The sequence below is a fragment of the Belonocnema kinseyi genome, chromosome 5, assembly GCF_010883055.1.
Source record: "Belonocnema kinseyi isolate 2016_QV_RU_SX_M_011 chromosome 5, B_treatae_v1, whole genome shotgun sequence".
Classification (NCBI taxonomy): Eukaryota; Metazoa; Arthropoda; class Insecta; order Hymenoptera; family Cynipidae; genus Belonocnema; species Belonocnema kinseyi.
The window spans coordinates 87,950,305-87,969,780 of NC_046661.1; the positions used below are offsets into that span (position 1 = coordinate 87,950,305).

The 19,476-nt window shown below is 37.9% G+C and overlaps 1 protein-coding gene across 2 annotated transcripts; it reads right to left on the reverse strand.

The window, feature by feature from the left end:
* Positions 1-3,496: 3,496 nt before the first annotated feature.
* LOC117172755 (transcriptional regulator ovo) lies at positions 3,497-18,852 on the reverse strand. 2 transcript variants are annotated; one of them, XM_033360954.1, is made up of 8 exons: positions 18,202-18,852; positions 7,850-8,749; positions 6,933-7,733; positions 6,708-6,856; positions 6,293-6,430; positions 5,906-6,205; positions 5,667-5,825; positions 3,497-5,426 (listed from the first exon to the last, which is right to left on the reverse strand). In XM_033360954.1, exons 1-8 carry the CDS (start codon positions 18,353-18,355, stop codon positions 5,313-5,315), a joined length of 2,715 nt encoding a protein of 904 aa, XP_033216845.1. In that variant the 5' UTR covers positions 18,356-18,852; the 3' UTR covers positions 3,497-5,312. The 2 variants fall into 2 exon arrangements, with proteins under 2 accessions (XP_033216845.1, XP_033216844.1); XM_033360953.1 differs by having other exon boundaries at positions 6,639-6,856.
* Positions 18,853-19,476: the final 624 nt, after the last annotated feature.

A 19,476-nucleotide genomic window follows, 5' to 3' on the forward strand; every position in this document is an offset into this window, starting at 1 on the left:
ACCTTTCCATTTTTGTTGAAACATCACTATTTTAAATAAAAAGTTTGGTAGTAAATAAACTTTTTTGTTCTCCTTGAAAATCATCTAATTTTGTAGATAATTTGTTATTTGGCTTCAAAATTCATCAAATTCAGTCGAAGATTTATGTTTTTTTTCGGTAAAAATTCATGATTTTAGTTGAGATTCAACGATATTATTATAAAATTGATCTTTTTTTAGTTTAATTGCACTGGCTGGAAATATATATGCTTGATTAAAAATCAACCATTTTTCTAGAAGATTTAACTGTTAGGCTAAAAATTTAATTATTTATTTGAAAATTTAACTATTTGATAGAAAATGAGCTATCTGTTGCACATTCATGTTTTGCATCAAAAATTTAACTGTTTTTTAGAAAGTTCGTTTTTTAGCTTCAAACTTCAACAAATTCAGTCAATAATTCCTGTATTTTGTTAAAAATTATTTATTTTCTTATTTATCTTTTTTTTATTAAAAATTTAACCATACTTAGTTAAAAGTTAAAGTTGTTTGCTCAAAATTATTTTTTTTTAATTTCTCCTCTTTGATTAAAATTGAAAAATTCTGTTAAAATCTTTTTTTTTTTTTTGATAAAATTAATTTTCTAGCCGAAATTGCCTATATCATTTTTAGTTAAAAATTTTGTTCAATAAGTTGCAAATTCAAACACTTGGTAGAAAAATCCTGTATTTTGGTAAAAATTTATCTTTCATCGACGACAAGTAATATTATTTTTTTAACTTATCTTTTCTATTCATAATACAATTGTTTTGTTAAAAATACATGTTTTTTGTTTCCCTAAAACCGGTTGAAATTTTTTTTGAAAATTCATTTTTCAAACTCAAAATATGAACTATTCTACTTTTAGGTGGATATACTTTTTTAGTTGGAATATCAGCTATTCGGTTGATGATATAACCAATTCGTAAAAATAATCTATTTTTATTGAAAATTGATATTTGGGTCAAGAATGCAACTATTTCATACCATATTCGTTTTTTAGCTTCACAGTTCAACAAATTCGCACAAAATTGAGGTATTTCTTTGAAAATTAATTTTTTTGTTGTTGTTAAAAATTTATATTTTTTTATTAAAAATTTGACTCAACTTGATTTAAAGTAGAAGCATTTGGTTAAAAATTCATTTTTTAAACTTTCTCTCCTTAAATATTGAATTTTTTAATTCAAAAATCAACTACTCTATTTTTGGCTTGAAATTTATTCTGAATGAACTAAAAACTCCACGGATTGGCGGGAAGTTCATTTATTTTGTTAAACATTTGTCTTTTAGGGTCGAAAGTTATTCTTATTTTCTCAAAACTCATGTTGTTGTATGAGAATTCTATTTATTTGTTAAAAATTCGTCTCTTTTGGTTTGATGAAACTCGTTGACAATCTATTTTTTGGTTGAAAATTAACTTTTTAAACTGAGAAATATTACCTATTCTATTTTTGTTTGTAAACTTTTATTTTAGTTAAAAAGTAAAATATTTTTTCGAGAATTCAACGGCTTCGTTAAAAAGTCGTCAGTTTTCGTTAAATTTAACTGGTTAAAAATTCGTCTGTTTTTTTAGAAATAATTGTTTTAATTGAAAATTTATTTTTGAAATCACATTTATACTGTTTAATTTTTGGCTTAACTAATCGATTTCAGTTGAAAATTCAAATGTTTCCACCATTTCAATCGGTTTTTTTCAAACTGCGGGACTTTCATAGAGCGAGCGTTCAAAAATGCAGCCATTTTATAATGCAGAAGGTTCAAACTGTAGGAGTTTAAAAATGCCAATATTTCAATCTACGATTTTCAAACTGCGGCAGGTTAAAATAGCGAAGTTTTAAAATGCAGCCTTCTTAAACTGCGGGAGTTTTAAAATTTAGCCATTTCAAACAACGGGAGTTTCAAACTTTGGAAGTTTTTAATTGCATCCTTTTTTAAACTGCGAAAGATTCAAACAGCGAAGTTTTAAAATGCAGCCTTTTTAAATTGCGAGAGTTTTGATCTATTTCAAATTTCGGGATTTTTAAAATTCAGTCATTTCAAACAGCGGGAATTTAAAACTGTGAACGTTTTAAATTGCACCCATTTCAAACTGCAGGAGTTTCAAGCTCTAAGAATTAAAATGAACTGATTTCATACAACAGAAGGTTCAAACTGTAAGATTTTTAAAATGCCACCTTTCAATCTATAATTTTTAAAATTGCGAAAGGTTTAAACAGCGAAATTTTTAAATGCAGCCTTCTTAAATTGCGGGAGTTTTAATATATTTCAAATTTCGGGATTTTTAAAATTCAGTCATTTCAAACAGTGAACGTTTTAAATTGCACCCATTTAAAACTGCAGGAGTTTCAAGCTCTAAGAATTAAAATGAACTGATTTCATGTAGCAGAATGTTCAATCTGTAAAATTTTAAAAATGCCACCTTTCAATCTATAATTTTTAAAATTGCGAAAGGTTCAAACAGCGAAGTTTTAAAATGCAGCCTTTTTAAATTGCGAGAGTTTTAATCTATTTCAAATTTCGGGATTTTTAAAATTCAGCCATTTCAAAGAGCGGGAATTTAAAACTGTGAACGTTTTAAATTGCAGCAGTTTCAAGCTCTAAGAATTGAAATGCAGCCGTTTTATACATACATTACATACATCACATTTTTATCTTTTTTAATTATTTCATTCAGTTCAGAATGCGTAATTCGAAAATCTTTAACTTGAAAAGTTTTCCATTTAAAATTTAAATGTTTAAGCGTATATTTAAATTTAAAGATAATGAAAATGCAGTTTTAAAAACTTAAACAATAAAAAATTAGAAGCGTTTGAAATCGAATTTTAAGTTCCGGGAATTTTAAAATGCAGCTATTTCAAACCGGGAGTCTCACAAAGCGGGAGCTTAAAATTGCAGCCATTTTGGACTGCAGGAGTTTCAAACAGAAAATAATTAAGGAAGCATTTCTACTGATTTTTAGGCCTCTATAGTTGAATTATAAAGAATACAAAGAAACCAATAAACCTCTGCTTGTAAGGTACGTTATATTCAACCCATTAACAACAGGACTTTTTTTTGTATCACTTAACCACAGGGGCGGTCAAATCGACCCAACGCAAAAAAATCGAAAATATGTTCCTTAAAATCTGAAAAAATTCATGGTTCTTGTTTGAACCTTCTACTTGACGGTACAATTTCTCTATGTGTGTTTTTTTTTTAAATTATGGATGATATATTTAACAATAAACCCTTGCTTGGGTCGAAAATGGAGCCGGTTTAAAATTTCGGCCAGGGTCAAATTGACCCCCCCCCCCTGTGGTTAACGAGTTAAGATTCTACATATGATTCTATATAAAATAATATTTTTTGTGAAGTTTTTTCTATGAAGTTTAGACTTTATTATTTATTATTGAAGAGAATTAAATTATAATAATACTAAATTGGAATGAAAAAAAGAGGTGTTCATTGTAACATGATTTTTATTATCTCTTCGATTTCTACATACACAAGAAGTGTGAAACCACGATTTACCGTTAACATCGATTAATGATCGGGTCTAGAGACTAAAAATATCCAAAATGCTAAGGCTCGAAATTCTCGAGCTGATATATATTACAAAAATGAAACAGTCGTTCATGTTAATTGCATTCTTCGCACTAGCATTCATTCGACAAACAAGCGTTTATAATAAATTTAGGTACAAATCAGCGATCGTTTGCAAACGGCAATCTTCTGCTCTAACCACACACATTCAGCCAATCATAATCGTCTCTCGTTGAATAAAATAAAAAATTGACAGGAGCGCATCTGTTAAAAATTAACGTTGATAAATATTTTCTATAATAATATCATAATATGCAATAATTATAATAATATATAATAATTATAATAACCATTAATTTTACTATCCATAGTAATCGGTAGCGATAGAGTTGCAATGTCGTGATAGCGAAGGGATATTTAATGAAAGGGGCAAATAATATTAATAATGAAATAATTATGATAACAATAGTCATTACTCATATCGGACAATACTGGACGTAAATTAAATAATAACGAGATGCGATTGCCTTAGGACTTAGGTGAAACATCTTATCTTTCCCCCCCGTCCTCTTTTTTTCTTCGCTTGAGTATTTGCTGAGAGAGGAACGTACAAACACTTCTCACGCTACTATACACTTTTCTAATATATTATCCAAGGTACAAATAGTTACAAACTAAAATCTGGACCCGCGTTCAACTGGAGCTGCCGAAACATTATTCTAAACTATTTACAGTCACTAGAATCTACACTGGGTACTTTTCAATCATATTAAATATCATTAAAAATCCAATTTTTTTTAGAAACAAGACCTAAACAAAAACAGACCCAGTGCAGCTCTTGCCTTTGTCGACTTAATTACTCTTTTATTTACAAAAATTATTCAAAGTACCGGAAAAGTTCAGCTTCGCGGGAAGAAAGCACCTTTTCTCCGAAGCACCCGCAACTTTTAATATTGATTTTAATATCTAATCCTACGCAGCGTTGGAGGACCCGCTAATTCACTTATTTACATAAAATCAGATCTATATACATTTAGTAATTCAGCAAGTTCAAAGTAGACTCTTCTTTTCTTGACCAATTTAGTTTTAAGTACAAATATTGTGCATTGCGAGTCCACGCATGTAAGTTTCCTACCACCGCAAAAACATTGCACGAAACCCCGTTTTGTAATGTGTATGATGTGTGAAGTGATTCGCGGATTTTTAATCTTCGAACGCGAGTGATGAGATGTGATGTGTACAAGAAGAATTCGATAAACTCTCGCCTTTCTATATCACAGGTTACCCTAACTAACAAGGTGTGCCTAAGGCTCCTAGCGACAGAAACCTAGTAGCCTATACAAGTATACATTACGTCATTTTGTTCCACATCAGTCAAAGTGGAACATCCCAAAATTTGAGGACTTGTCCACTTAATGTAAAAAAAAAGTTTATCAAAAACAAGACCTTCAGAAGGATCAAGAAGTTCTTTTTATCTTAATGATTTATCGATAGAGAATACTGGATAAGAATATCATTCAAGGGGTTGCCACATTCTTAAGTTCTAGTGATAGAATCTAATCATCAAATCAATCAGGAAAGGGATTTCCCAACTGCGCATGCGACACCATTGATCTGTAATATCAGCTGATCTGAGAAGATTGCGCTGTTGGAAGAATCCCCTTCATTACTGTTTCCTCAATCCAGGTTTATTACTTGCCTTGAAAACCTGACAACCCTTCGACGTCCTCTTCTCTCGATTCCGGGTCCGGATCCTGAGTGTCCTGAGTCAATCAGAAGGAGGAAGCGCGTCCCACATGCAAGCGACGAAGAGGCGCCTCGAGTGCCTTGGAGGCCGTTTTAACGCAGGAATCCGCACTCCGGCTATCCCGTTGTAGAAGACCACCCTGAAGAGTTACATGACCAAGAACTTGTTATTGTTCAGTCTGCTCTACAAGTGAGTTTCACCCACAAACCCCCCGATCTTCTAACTTTTAACTATCAAGACTCAAGATTTTAGATTTTAAATCCTTATCGAGACTAATCTCTAAGTAGACGGAATGAACTTGAAATCTCCGCGCACTTTTGTAAACAAGAAACTCGATTCGCTAAGTCACTCATTTGTCAGTCTGTTTTTACGTGCGCACCTGGAGCAACATGTTGGCAAAATTGCTGTTTGTGAACTTGAAGTGCCGCTTGTCGTAGAACTTGAGCAGGGCAGGACTGTACGGGTGCTTTTCCTTCAGGTGAAGATAGTGGACCTCTGGCTCCTGCGTCGTGTGCCCGCATTCCTCACAGACGTAGACCTGAAAAATGGGAGATTTAGATATATCAAAGAGAAGGAAAGCACATCAGAAGGTCAGATCAGATTGTAGAGGATAGTTACCTTTGTTCGGCGTTCTTTGTAGGCGTACTGATGTTGGACACCGTGAACTTTGAGGCAGTGACTTTCCAGAGAGCATCTCTGGGTGAAACTCTTCTCGCAGAGGTTGCACTTGTAGGGCCTGACACCCGTGTGCGTCCTCGTGTGCCTCTTGAGGTCGAAGGTGTCGTTGAATCCTTTGCCGCAGAATGTGCAAAGATACCGCTTCACGTCACTGTGGCACTTCATGTGGCGGTTTAGGAGTCTCTGCAGGCTGAAGTTCTTACTGCAGACTCGGCAGGTGAACCTACTGGGATCGTCATCCTGAAAATAAAAGAAAATAAGCAAAACGTTCCAATCTTTATAATCTTGCCAACCGTCGATCAGATTATGCAATAATCTAATAGTTACCTTGCCAGATGGTGGTCGAGGCGCCCTTTCTTCATCACGAGTCGTAGAGGTTTGCCTTTGCCCGTCGATCGCTAATGGGTTCTTAATTCCATGGCCACCATTAACGAACTCTACTTGCACATCTCCAGGCAGGCCCAACTGTAAAGAAAAAGTGAAAACTTTAGAACACGTGACTCAACGCAACATTGAAATGCAATACGACGGGATCAAGCACTGAAGTTGATTGGCATGGCATAAAGTCTTTAAATGGAACGCTCTCAGAAAGTGATTGCTCTCTATTCAAATTCTCTCTATTTAAAAACTGAGAAGAGAGATATGCTTTTGCCTGCATCAATCCGGTGCTTACCCTCTGCTGTAGTACATCAACTCGTTGCGTAAGTGGGAGCTCCTCAACTGAACCAGTAGGTGCACTCACTGTAGCTGCTACACCCGAAGGACTTGGTGCGTGTTCCATCAAGGCGCAGGAAGGTGATGTACTCGTTGAGGCGGCATCCAGGGAACAAGATGCGGCTCCTGGACTCGGTAAACTTCCGCCAGCACTGCTACCAGAATCTAACTCCAAACCTGCAAATAATAGATCAGGATGCGATTAAAAATGGTGATTTGAATCTGCGGGGTAGTTTTGACAAGAGATGCTTACCACTTCCAGTAAAGCTCAATCCAGGACTGAGCAGACCCTGATGATGTTGATGAGGCGAATTCTGCTGTTGGTGTTGCTGTTGGAGCTGCACTTGAATTTGCAACTGCTGCAATTGTGGTTCAGCCTGGTGTTGATTTTGGTTAATGTGCAGCGCCAACTCTGCACGCTCCTTGGGAAGCGGATGATAGCTAGATTCTGCAGTGGGGTACGTTATTCCTGAGATTTTTGGAGATAAGTGTTGAGGTACTGTGTAGTGTCTAGAGTTATCGAAACCTCTCGTGAGCGACAGGTTGTGCTCAGGGAAGGGATCGACACTGGGTTCCACAGGACTTGTCATCTGACCATCCTGACCAATGCCACTTCCAGCGGATGCAGGAGAGTGTAACGAATCTTCAAGCAGGTCGCTGCTACCTTCTTCAGAGGTTATTTTCGGCAAGAAGAGGTCCGCTGCATCGCTCAGACTTTCCAAAAACGCATTATGATCCGGAGGCGAGTTGAAAGTAAAGGTCGCCGTGAATTGCATGGGATCAACGACGGAACCAGTCACCATGTCGACTATCATCCCCGAGTCCGTCATATCAAAAGGTCCGTACTGACCCGATAAAATATCGTTGGGTGGTATTTTATAGGCGGATAGGTCTTCTTCTTCTTTGAGGGCGATGCCATAGGAGGCGCAGACGTTCTGCAGGAGAGAATACTGCTTTCCTTCTTGCGTACCGTATGAATTCTGAGAGTTGACATCATGTTGACCGGTGTCGCATTCCATTCCGACTGCTGGTGATGGAGTTAGGTAACCGTTTCCTGAAAATGAGATGTCTTGATTAGTATTGGTAGCCAGATCAGATAATTATTGCAAGCTTGAAGCCAAATTATAGGAAATGTTTTATTTGTCATTGGAGTTATAAAAATAAGCTTACCATTATATTGATTTGCGAAGTTGGCAAGGTTGTTTCCACCTTTGAGGGATTCGTAAAAGGGAGGTAAAGATCCCGTTGGAGGTGAACTGGGTCCGTAATTTCCGCGGCCACCATTGCCTCCCGGGTTCATTCCGCCGCCACCAGCTCCTCCGCCAATAGCACCACCGCCTCCACTTCCGCCACCTGCAGTACTGAAGCTGCCTCCAGATCCACCAGTGTTTCCTGCGCTAGACGAACCACCACCTGTAGTACCACCACCGCTTGCACTAGTATTGCCTCCCGAAGCTGATGTTCTCCCGTGACCAGCTGCTGCATTAATTGCTTGAGGTCCCGATAATCTCATCGCCAGGAGAGGTCTCGCAATCGAATTGCCCGCTGTCCTAGAAATCTTCGCACCTTCTCGAGCCTTTTCCTCATCTTCTTTTCTTTTGGGTACTGCATAGTCTATTGGTTGATCCTGTTCAGGTTCTTGCGTACGGGGAACCTCGATCTTTGTTTCCTCTCTCCTGGGATTTTGTGCCTGGGGTGGCACCCTCTGGATAACTGATACCCTTGTGGGTGGTTCAACTTTGGGTGCTTTTGGTGGTGTCGTCGGCCTCGGGAGTTCGATCTTATCCGTCTTGGTCAGAAATTTCGGTTCTAGGGATGGGGCGATGGGCGGGCTGCTGTACTCTTTTCGCTCCGCCCTCGTCAGGACGTGACCTCTGCTCCCATAAGGTACGTCACCACCGAGAATGCTGGAGATAAATCTCCTTGGAGGTCCATGGGAATTGGAGTTCGTGTTCAAATTTGAGGCTGGTGAACCCTGCCAGTGAAGAAGCGTAGGTGGCGAAGATGCTGGACTGGTACTTCGAGGAGATTCTGGAGTTGTTGCTCTGTCATCATCAAGCTTATCTCGATCTGAAAACAAAGAGATTTGGAGTTAAGTTCCTTACTTTTCGATAATGCTGACGAAGTTTTTAAGTGTAGATAATGTTGCGTATCTAAATTAATTATTTTTTTACGCGCTTCATAGAAAATTCTAGATCATAATCCGTTATTTGTGTTTCTATTATTCTAGAGACCTTTTCAGTTCGCAGAAACTGTTTTTTGCTCTCACCTCTCGAGTACAAGGCCCCATGTAAATTTCGAGGTCGCTTGAACGACACGAGGTTTGGATTTTGAATCAGACTTAAGCCCACATGCTATAGTTTATTCGGAAAGAGTTTCTTCAAGTCTATATAGATATCGGATGATTCCACGTGTGGCGGCGATAATGACCTTCGCAGATTCTAACCGTTGGCTTGCTCTTGACGTCACATACTTATCCCTTTCGTTTCGGTCCCCCACCTTGAATATTTAATCGAAACTGTGGGCCCAGACCCCCACGGTGAACTAATGGAGACTGCAGGCCCCCGAAAAGGGAACGAGCACGGAATTTGAAACTTCAGGTCGTTGCACTCGTCGCAGAGTTTGGTATTCGAGACGTGTTCTTTTCTTGGCATTGAGCCTTCGAATGTAGACTTGACAAGAGACCATCAATTCAAAGGTAATCTAGAAATTCCAACTGTAGACTTTGAGATAAACTTGATTGAAAGATCGCAAATGTTTTTTAATTTTTAAATATTTTTCAGTTATTGTATTAGTTAAATAATTACTTTTGCTATCATTTGAGTGGTATCACTATGTAATTATCGCATCTGTGTTATTATAAGGTGCATCATCTTTTTCATGAACAGAAAACTAAAGAATCGTAACAAAATGCGCACAAGGTTCGAGTTCTTTTGCTTCTTTCTTGTACCAAGCCTTGTGCTGAGATACAATACAGAGTGATTCATGTTTAGCAGATTTCCGAAGAAGATGGTTCTTCTCTGAAAAGTAATTCAATAAGAATTTTCATTTTTTGATTCTTAGAGGATAGTGGTCTATTAAAATTAAAGTATAGTGCTCATTTGTTAAGAATTCAAGAAATGTTCTTTTTTTCTTATTAAAATTTTAAATCAAAATTACATCATGAATGTCGAAGTTCGTGAAAGACCTCTAAAATTGAATCACGCTCTAGAGAGCTGGTCTGCTCAGCGCGGTGAAACGAGAACGTTCTCTTGACTTTGACTTAGGCATATTCTCGAATGGAGCACGAGGACGCCGCCAACGTCGTCGGTGGAGCGGAAACCAGGAAGCCACGGACACTCTTAAGGACACGTTTTTTGCACGCCTTGGTTTCTGCCGCCAATCGAAGAAAAGTAAAACGCCTTTAAAGCTTGAATAAATGAATAACCACAAACCTTACATAACGACTTCGTGAGGTTCTTCGCTTGGGGTGATTGCTAGAGAGATTGATCAGCAACCTGGGTCGGAGCAGTGTTGCGGAACGAACGTGTTATTTACTTAAACAGCACGAGAATTCTGGATCAATCTGAAAAATCTCTATCCCTTCCAAACACTACTCCTTTCCCCTGCCGAGTGAGTCACGCCTACCCCGATAGGGAAATGGCTTAATGGTGTAATAATAATAATAATAATAATAATAATAATAATAAAGTTTACACGAATTTCAAAAATCAATCCTATACAAAAAAGAGACTGAAATGAAAAGAACCTGGAAGGCTGTATAAAGACTTATTTTTTGAGATAATTTTAGAATGAGAAAGGGGGCCCCAAGTTTTGCACAAATGATTGCGTCACAGTGGAGCCTACGTCATATGTGAGCGTCCGACGAGGAAGATCCAAAATGGTGGTAGGTTCGTTAGGCAACCTTCAGAGACCGTACAGTTTATATAGCGACTAACTAAATCCTCGAGTTCTCGAGTCTTGTTTGCTATAAATACGAACTCTCCTCGTGACCGGTATACTAAGCTTGTTCGTGCAAGGAGAGAGAAAACAAAGAAGGATGTTGCCCTCGACAAGAATGAAAGAGGAAGAGAGAAAGAGATTGAACAGTGAAACGGGGAACCGGTACTTCCACAACCCACGACAGGACCGTATTCTTCATCAGACGAAAACTGGGAGCAACAAAGGACTCAGTTTATCAAAAATTAAGGAAGATATTCAAGCTGGTTTTTGATTTTAACAACTTCGACCTTAGATCTGTGGATCCAACTTGTATTTTCCAAACAGCTTCACACCTTTTGATTCCTTGGATCTATAATAAGATGAGTTGTAAATGGTGAAGACAAATCGTAAAAGTATAGCGGCTTCTTTCTTCAATCATTGAAGGATCTTTTGATTATTATGAGTCTTAAATGTGATTGGGGCTAATAAGGCGACTTGAAAGCGAAGATATATCTTCAAGAAAAGCGTTCTTTTTCCTGAGAACTTCACTTTTGAGTTCCATCTCGACTGACTGAAGGATATTTCGATTACGATCCTGAGCCTTCGATGCGTGGCGGTGAGGGCGGTTTATGTTCCCTCTACATCTACGAGTCTACGGTTTATGTGCGAGAGGAAGAGAAGGATATGTTCAAGACTTAAGTGGTTTGAACGTGGCAGGAATGTGATGGTATGAGAGAGAAGGAAAATTGAATTGAGGGAGTGAGAGAGACAGAGGGAGGCCTTGGTAGAGACTCAAATGCTCGTCGAGAAACAAGTCAAGCAACCAATGAAGCAGAAGGGAACCGTACGTTGGGTGACTATAAAGAAAGATGCACCTCCCAGCATCCACCCCTGTCTCTTTCATACCATTCAGATTCCGTATTTTTATTATCTCACATTTTAGGGCTTACAGCATTCCATTTCAGCTTTTACAACCGAACATATTGATTTTTATTACCCTACAATTCTACATTTTAAAGATGCTACTAAAGAAATTTGTATTGATGTATGCCTGTATGGTCAATAATAAATACGAGATTGCAGTGAAAAAATTTCTGATGAAATGTCACTTAATTTTGTATATATATATATTTAATAGATAAATGAAGTCAGCGTTCGTGGTGCCCTGGCTCAAGGTCTTTTTATAATGACAACCTTAAGAGCGATTTACCGTTTACAAATCAAATCTATTTTTTAAACACATTGCTAGATTCATCATGATATATTTTATGATATATTTTCGGATTTAAGAGATCGACAGGTTTTTGCGTAATATTATTACCGCATATGAATAAAGAGCTTCTGGGAAGCAGGTACGAGAAAATGTAAGCACCGGATGCGGGATCACATCCGGAAATGAGGGGTCTATCGATCAGAATGAAATGAAAATAGAAACGGTACCATAATAGCAAAACAATATTCTCTCGAAAATAATTGCTTTCCATTATTTCGACGAGAATTGTAAAAATACGCTCTCGGTGAAAACCAGGAGGTTCTTATCACTTATTTGTTTAAACGATTTAATAATAAGATCATACAAAAACGATTATATAGAGATTAGCGTTCTAATTTTATAATCCTAATATTCATCAACAATAAAAAATTGGTAGTCTACTCAGTGATTGAGAAAAATCCAGGTCAATGCCGAAGAGACGTCCGCGACTCGACACTGTAAATAAGTTTCTATCACGCCGTTTGCATAAAATTAATAACCTGTGCAAAAAGGCGTTCTGTCACTCAGAAGGTAAATAGCGTCGACAAGTGTTTATTTTAAGGTTCATAATCACTGCTGACATTGACTGCAAAATGTAATTTGCAAAAATAGACATACTTTCTAAGAACCTTCTGTAAAGTTGTAAGTTGTAGAGGATCTTATTCAAAAGCTTGAAAGAATCAAGAATAAAATATTGAATCAGAAAAAATTATTTAAACTTTTCTTCTCTGAGCGGCATGTAATGTTTTCAAGTGAAAGAGATTCTTTTCTTAAGAGACAAAATGGGGAGCAATCGAACTATCCTTATCTGCCTTTCGTCCGGGTCCGTCCGATCGAACGAAACCCAGCTCGCTTATACTCGACCTACTTACAAGTAAGAAGTAACCACTCCCAGGAATCGTTTTTACGTTATTTCCCGCCTTTCGAGTCATGAACCACTGAGTGAAATGTTGCATTTGTAAATGCCTTCAATTTAGAAATAAAAATATAAATTACAACTGAGAATTAGAAACGCTGTAACAAAAACTCTTCCTTTTGTAAAAGATCTTCTCAAGGCGAGTTTTGAATTCATCAAATTTATACAAGTGATGTCGGATGTTCAAAGTTGTTTCGTAATGTTTCGTAATGTGTTTCTAACGAATCTTTTTTGTTTTGACAGGTCCAACGTTTGACTGTTCGCGTTATGTCAACCTTTAAGCAAGAGGATGCATAGGCGTCGAGACAAAAAAAGTATTTTCACCTTAATTTTTTTTCTAGAATAACACAAAGGAGGTTGCAGTATAGATTAGATATTCTTTTGTAATGCTTATGTATTTGTCTACTGTAGGAAATTATCAGTGGATCCAAAATTTGTATATTTCGTGAAGCGACGCCTATGATTATCTCTGTATTGTACACTCGTTTTAAAGTGCCTCCTTTCTTTGCATCGCAAACATTACATTATAGGAGTATTGCGTTTCGTCACTAGGGGTCTCACATAGGGTCTTCTTCTTAAGCACCTGCATCACTAGTGAAATAAAAAAATAGAAAGCCACTAGTCACCGTAAAGAAGGGCTCCCGTTGCAGGAAGGGGTGCATACTCTATCTAAGAAAGCTTAAACCAAACAATAGCTTCATGAAAAAAAGAAATTCCGAGAACTGTGATAACACATTAGTTAAATTTAGAAAAATAAGTAATGTCTTTTCTCTTCCTGCAAATTTATTCTATAATACATGCCCGCGTGTTGTAAACATTTTTACCGACTTTCATTAAAACGAGAGATATGCAAACTGATAGCTTTCAATGAGACACCCTGTGTACCCGTATGCCCGCAGTTTTCCATATTGTACACAAGTCTGCAGAAAGGTTGATAATATTGCAACTGATGGTTACTCTAAACAAATTGAAAAGTTTTTAGGATCTAATTGTAAACAAATTAAAGAATCCATTATTCTTGAGAACAACATAGTCTCTATTCTTACATAAGGCAGAATCATCTTTCATCGCCTCTTCCGATCTCAGTGACATGATTTTAGTCGCGAGAAATCAAACAATGAACAATATTAAGGGCTAGTTGTAGTCATGCATAACGTTTAGGTTAGCGTTATTCTAAGTGGTTTGCGTAGCGGTACCGTGCGTGGGTTGGCAGCAAGCAAGGTTGACAACGCTTATACCGTGTTAGGACGTCGCGTTACGTAAGGATTCCCCTGAAGAACGATTGCCTCTTTTTTTTATTTTAAACGATTCCGTATTCATTTGTGGATACCTAACTCATTGCATCATTCACAGACGATCCATGAAATTATGCTTGCTACCATAAGAGAATCACACAGAAAGAATTGTTTAATACTTAAGACGAAGTAAAAAAGCCCCTCGTCCAAAACTGGAATGCAAATCCAATTACAATTGACAAGTTTATGGGAAATAACTCCTGAAAGTTAAATAAGACTGGAAAATTAGTGGGTTTTTCATGTTTTACGATTTACCACTGGAGAATTATTACAGCGGTTGTCTGCGGTCAGAAAAAGACATTTCACTGGAGAGCTCCTGCACTTGGCCCTCTTGGGGAGAAAGAATTTCGGTCACGGCCCTCTTGCGCCACATTATAGTCTCGTGGCATTGCCACGGTATTTTATACGCAAGAGCATTATGAGCAACAGGTACCAGTTTGAAATCTCGCTACCTGCTGTAGTTGCTGAATGGTAGCAAAGAAACTTAAATTTTTGTGGGAATTGCAGGATGCATGATTGTGTTGGAATCCATGGTTGGGATATTAATTCAAAGTCACAGAATGGATTTAAATTGGGCTAGACTAGTAGATTTATTGGTCTATTGTTAGTCTTCGTATGTCTGCCTATTCGCGTTATACGTTATAGGTACTCGGCCAACGAGCGCTGCATTGTAATTCGTCACAATGGCTGCACATCCTGGTATACTGGCCTTTGGCACAGGTGCACGTCACCGCGTGATTTCCTACGTGTCAACGACAGGTACCTCTATAAGTGCCGACCATCACGCTAGGACACCCGCTACAAATCTACAATCATCAAACATATTTCCGTCGAACGGTTTTCATTTTTACTACCAGACTGACCTAATGCCCTGCCTCATTAAAAATGATGAGGAAAGCCATGAACTGATTCATTTCTAGATAACCCTGACTTTATTTTGTTGTATGCTTCAGTTGTCTTGAAGATATGAGTTCAAGAATAGTCGCTGAAGTTGAAGAAGAACCAAGGATCTTAGTCAAATTGTAGAGGAATGTCAAACAACCATTGAAGCTATGAAAAAGTCGATACCAAATCGTAAGACCGTATAAATGAAACTACATAAACAGAATCAACGAAGGATCCAAACCAAATCGTAAAAAATGTTAAACAAACATTGGAGCTATGCAAAACTTCAATACCGAATCGCAAGACTATGCATCATTGAAACAAAAGTATTTGAGAATTTTTTCGAACTATAAAAGCGTAATTTGTTTACGTATTGAAAATAGCTAAAAATACTCTGTAACAAGATTGATTAGAATTCTAAGGCTAGAAAAAGACTAGTTTCGGAAAATGAGGGAAGAAAAAGGAACGAGCTATCTTTAGCGAGTCTTTCAATTACGGTTTTAATGCGTGTCCTTCTTGTCCACCTTGATTAAAGGCAACAAGAGAAAAGACTCACAAATCTAGCTGCCGATTACCGTTTCGCAAGATTCGTACGCGACGCCCTGAAGGTTACCAGACAGATTTTTAAGAAATGATCTTCTTTGTGTAATGTATTCAACTCATTAGATGACGGTGAACAAGCCCATTTTGGCAATGACACGGTCACGATAAGCATTAGTTTCACCAGCTGATTTACGAAACACTCCCCTTTCTTTCATTTCGCTTCCCACGTTTAAGCTAAAATATAAATAACGAACGGAACGTGATATTCCCATGTCCATATCTTTGCTGCTTTTTCTTTCGTTATTTATTTACCTGCTGCAGTCACTCGCACTCGATGGCCAAGGTTCGAGAGAGAAACCAAGTGAGGGATTATTGCTTTGTATTTGTGTGTCCGAGTATCTGTATACAGGTTCTGAGGGGAGTCAAGGCATCTGATTGCCTCCCGTATATAGAAGGACCTGTAAGGTGTAAGCTTTAGCGGTACAAGGCGAGGATGGAAAACTGGTCCCTGTATCCCTACTTCCCCTCTTCTCCACAACCACCATCGAGCCAACAACCAACAGATTCAGCTCGATGGTGAAGTAACTCTCGAGATTCTTATTCGAGAGCTACCAAAGTGAGGGAGAAAGAGAACAGAATCTCTTCGAAAGAGAAGGACCTCCTATTCATAAAATGAAAAGATACCAGATCGAATGAGAACACCTGTTGAGAAACGAACTCGAGGCTTTTAACTAAGATTATCAGAGAGATGTAAACGCAAATATCAAAGGAAAGACTAATGCAAGTAAAAAGGTTATATTGAGCCTTTTTTCCTGATAAGAAAAAAAATTACTTTAATAAGGAACGAAACAAAGATATTTTGAGTATTGACCTTGGGACTTTTTATTAGTAAAGAGATAACGGTTCTGTTTCTTTTAAAAAAAGATAATAACCTTCGTATATAAGGAAAAAATCTGCTGACTAGGAAAACCAGCCTTGCGCGAAAATCGATTTGGTAAGACCAAGCATAAAAATATTGAGAAGATTGCTTTACCCAGGCATTAAAATCTCCACTTTAATTCATAATTATATGTCGATCATCAAAAAATATTTGTGGCCTTTAGGACTGAATGAGTAAATATTTATTTTCATTTCTCAGATTATGGTAACTTTCTTGAGTAATATTTTTTATGGGATCTGAGCATAAATGCTCGGATTTGTTATAACGTGGAACATAAATCTCTCAAATCCTGTATTTAGTATTAATACAACGGTGGATACCTCATGATAATGGTTTAGCCCTAGGGTCGTAAGCCTCTCAAATTCATGATTAAGATCCTCGAAAGAGAGAAGGAGGGGGATCTATTCCTAAACCAGTTTTAGGATGAGGCTTTGCGGTCCAGCCGCCTACTCACTATACCGTTGCTCAGGATGACTGCTCATCCAGGAAACCCACAAGATGGTGGTACAATAGAAAAAGAGGGGAAAAATTGCGCAAGAGTTACGAACTTCTATTAGGACCGGTTTCTAGCTCTTCTAGTCCCTTATTTTCATTTACTTGATTTAAAATTGATAAAGATTCAACTAGACCAGAAGAGAGGAAACGTTGAGATTTATTTTATTGGATCATTAACTTATACTTTACGAGTTGGTGTTATTCATACCCATCCTATTATTCCTATAGCCAGTAGGCAACAATTCGTTAATTTTTATAAGAACTTTTTTCCTTCAAGTAAATCTTTATGATTAAAATTGCAAATTCTTATTGACATTTATAATATGCATTTATTACTCTCTCCAGTGTAAATCTTCTGAATGAATTCTTACTTCCAGACAGACAAGACTTTAAAGGTCAAGCGCCACATTGCGCAGTTCTGCGGGAAGGAAAATTTGATTAATCTTAGGAACGCGGAACGGGATTTGAAATATCAAAAGCTACTCTTCCACAATTCAAAGATAAAGTGAAAACGTTTTTAAAAGGCTCGAGTATAAAGTCGTAAGAGCGTAGAGGAAGTAAGAGAATGTGTGACAGATTATAATCTCTGACTTTAATTTTCATCCACTTAGAGATCGCATTTTACGATTGCTACCAATACACCGCGTTCAAAAATCACTGAATTAACTATTTATGTAAACCGTTTTCAGAGTCGCTTCTATAAATTATGTACCTTGAAACATTAAACTTTAAGCTTTTAAGAAAATCTGAAGAATCTTGTTCGAGTCTTTCACAAAAAGAGAGAACATTTTTAAAGAAGAATAAGGAAAAGAATGGAACATTACAAGGAGAGAAATTGAGAATAAATTTCTTCAAGGAGGACTTCTTGAGGAAGAGGAAGAAAGAGCTGGACGTATAAGGAGTGGTTCTCTAGAATCGCGGGAATCTTGCAGAGTCAAGGGTATTCTCATCGTTAGGTCATTATATTATCATTATCTTTACTTATTTCGAGTTTTATTTGCTATGGAGCAGTGGAAGAATATGTGCAGCCAAGTTGCACCGTCCAGGAGAGGCACCTGCGTGTCAGGTGCCTGCACCTGCAAAGACCACCTTTTTCAGCCCATCTAATCATTTCTAGAAGTGATCATATTCGCCAAAAAACTGCTCAGATTGAACCTTAAGATAGTCCACAGATATTTTGTTCTGACAACTGATTTCAAAGGACTGGTGCCCCAAGGACTACGACGCTATTATTCTAAAGAGGGGATGAAGGAATTGCTGAAGTTTTAAACTTACATTGATGTTTGTTGACGATGAGACTTAGGGGTTCATGTCCACCAAGAGGGCTATCCTTTCCTCCGTGGGGTGGGCTTTTTCCCGAATGTTGGGCCTCCAAGAGCCGCAGTTGCTGCTGATGGAGGCGATTCTTGATGAGGAAAATCTTGGGCATCTTGTCGTCGGAGTATTCCTCGACTCAAAACACCCTAAACCTATTCGCTCCCAAAATTATCCTTCGTTCGCACTCACCGCGATTGCGTCACCATTGGTACCCAAGGTCACCGCGACCTTTATTCAGTACCAAGGCCCAAACAAAGAGGCTCAAAACTCCCGCTCTTACACTCCCAAGTTCGCGTGGTAATCGCAGATTCGTCCAAGGTCACTTAACTTTAAAGCGCACTCTCCGAACTACGAAGTTCCTCACTGAACTGGTGTTCGCCAGCATAAAAAAAATCAAAAGCAACTCTATAGTAGTCTGCGATGTCCAAAACTGAACTGGGTTTCACTCTTTGATTTAAGTCACTCTCCAGATAAGGCACTCTAGAGTTATTTTCAGTCACCTTGATCAATGCAAATCACTCACTGTAACAATTTTTATTTTTTAAATCGCGCACGATTTTTGACAATTTACGGTTAGATTGGCTGGGGACCGACACGCCGTTCGAAACACCAGCCTCGACCTCTCGTAAGCAACTGAAGTTCCACAGGTAAGCAGGACCCCGGGCCCGACTGTCAGTCCCCTTCCACCTGAGAACCGTACACGCCCCCCTGTCCCTCTTAAAGCCGCTGGCACTCCCACCAGAACCGCTCATCGAGTGCCAGTGATCTGACTCGGTTATGATACCACCGTAATATTACCTGTAAAATATCCAGAGACCCAGTGGGCAGTAACGTCCGAGATTGGATTCTGTTTTACGAAGATTCACAATTCTAGGAAGATTTTGCTGCTATTATGTTTTTTTCACCGATGCACACTATAATGGGACAGATAGTGGTAATTACTGGTAGTTTGCTAGTAATTAAAAAAGAGTTTTGTATTTAGTACCATACCTGCAAGATAACCATTAATTTAATATGGAAGAAAGGATTTGTAAGACACAAAGTTAACAATGATTATAATCACGGTGAATTTAATTTTCGAAAGACATCCGTACTATCTATTATCTGCAATATTCATTTTTCTTCCTAAACCAGAGAATAGTTAGAATTCCTTAAGATCTGCCGATCTCAAATTCCCCAGAATTCAAGATCACAGGAGTGCATTTCGGTGCCCCTGGAGGCGTCTTTGCAAGA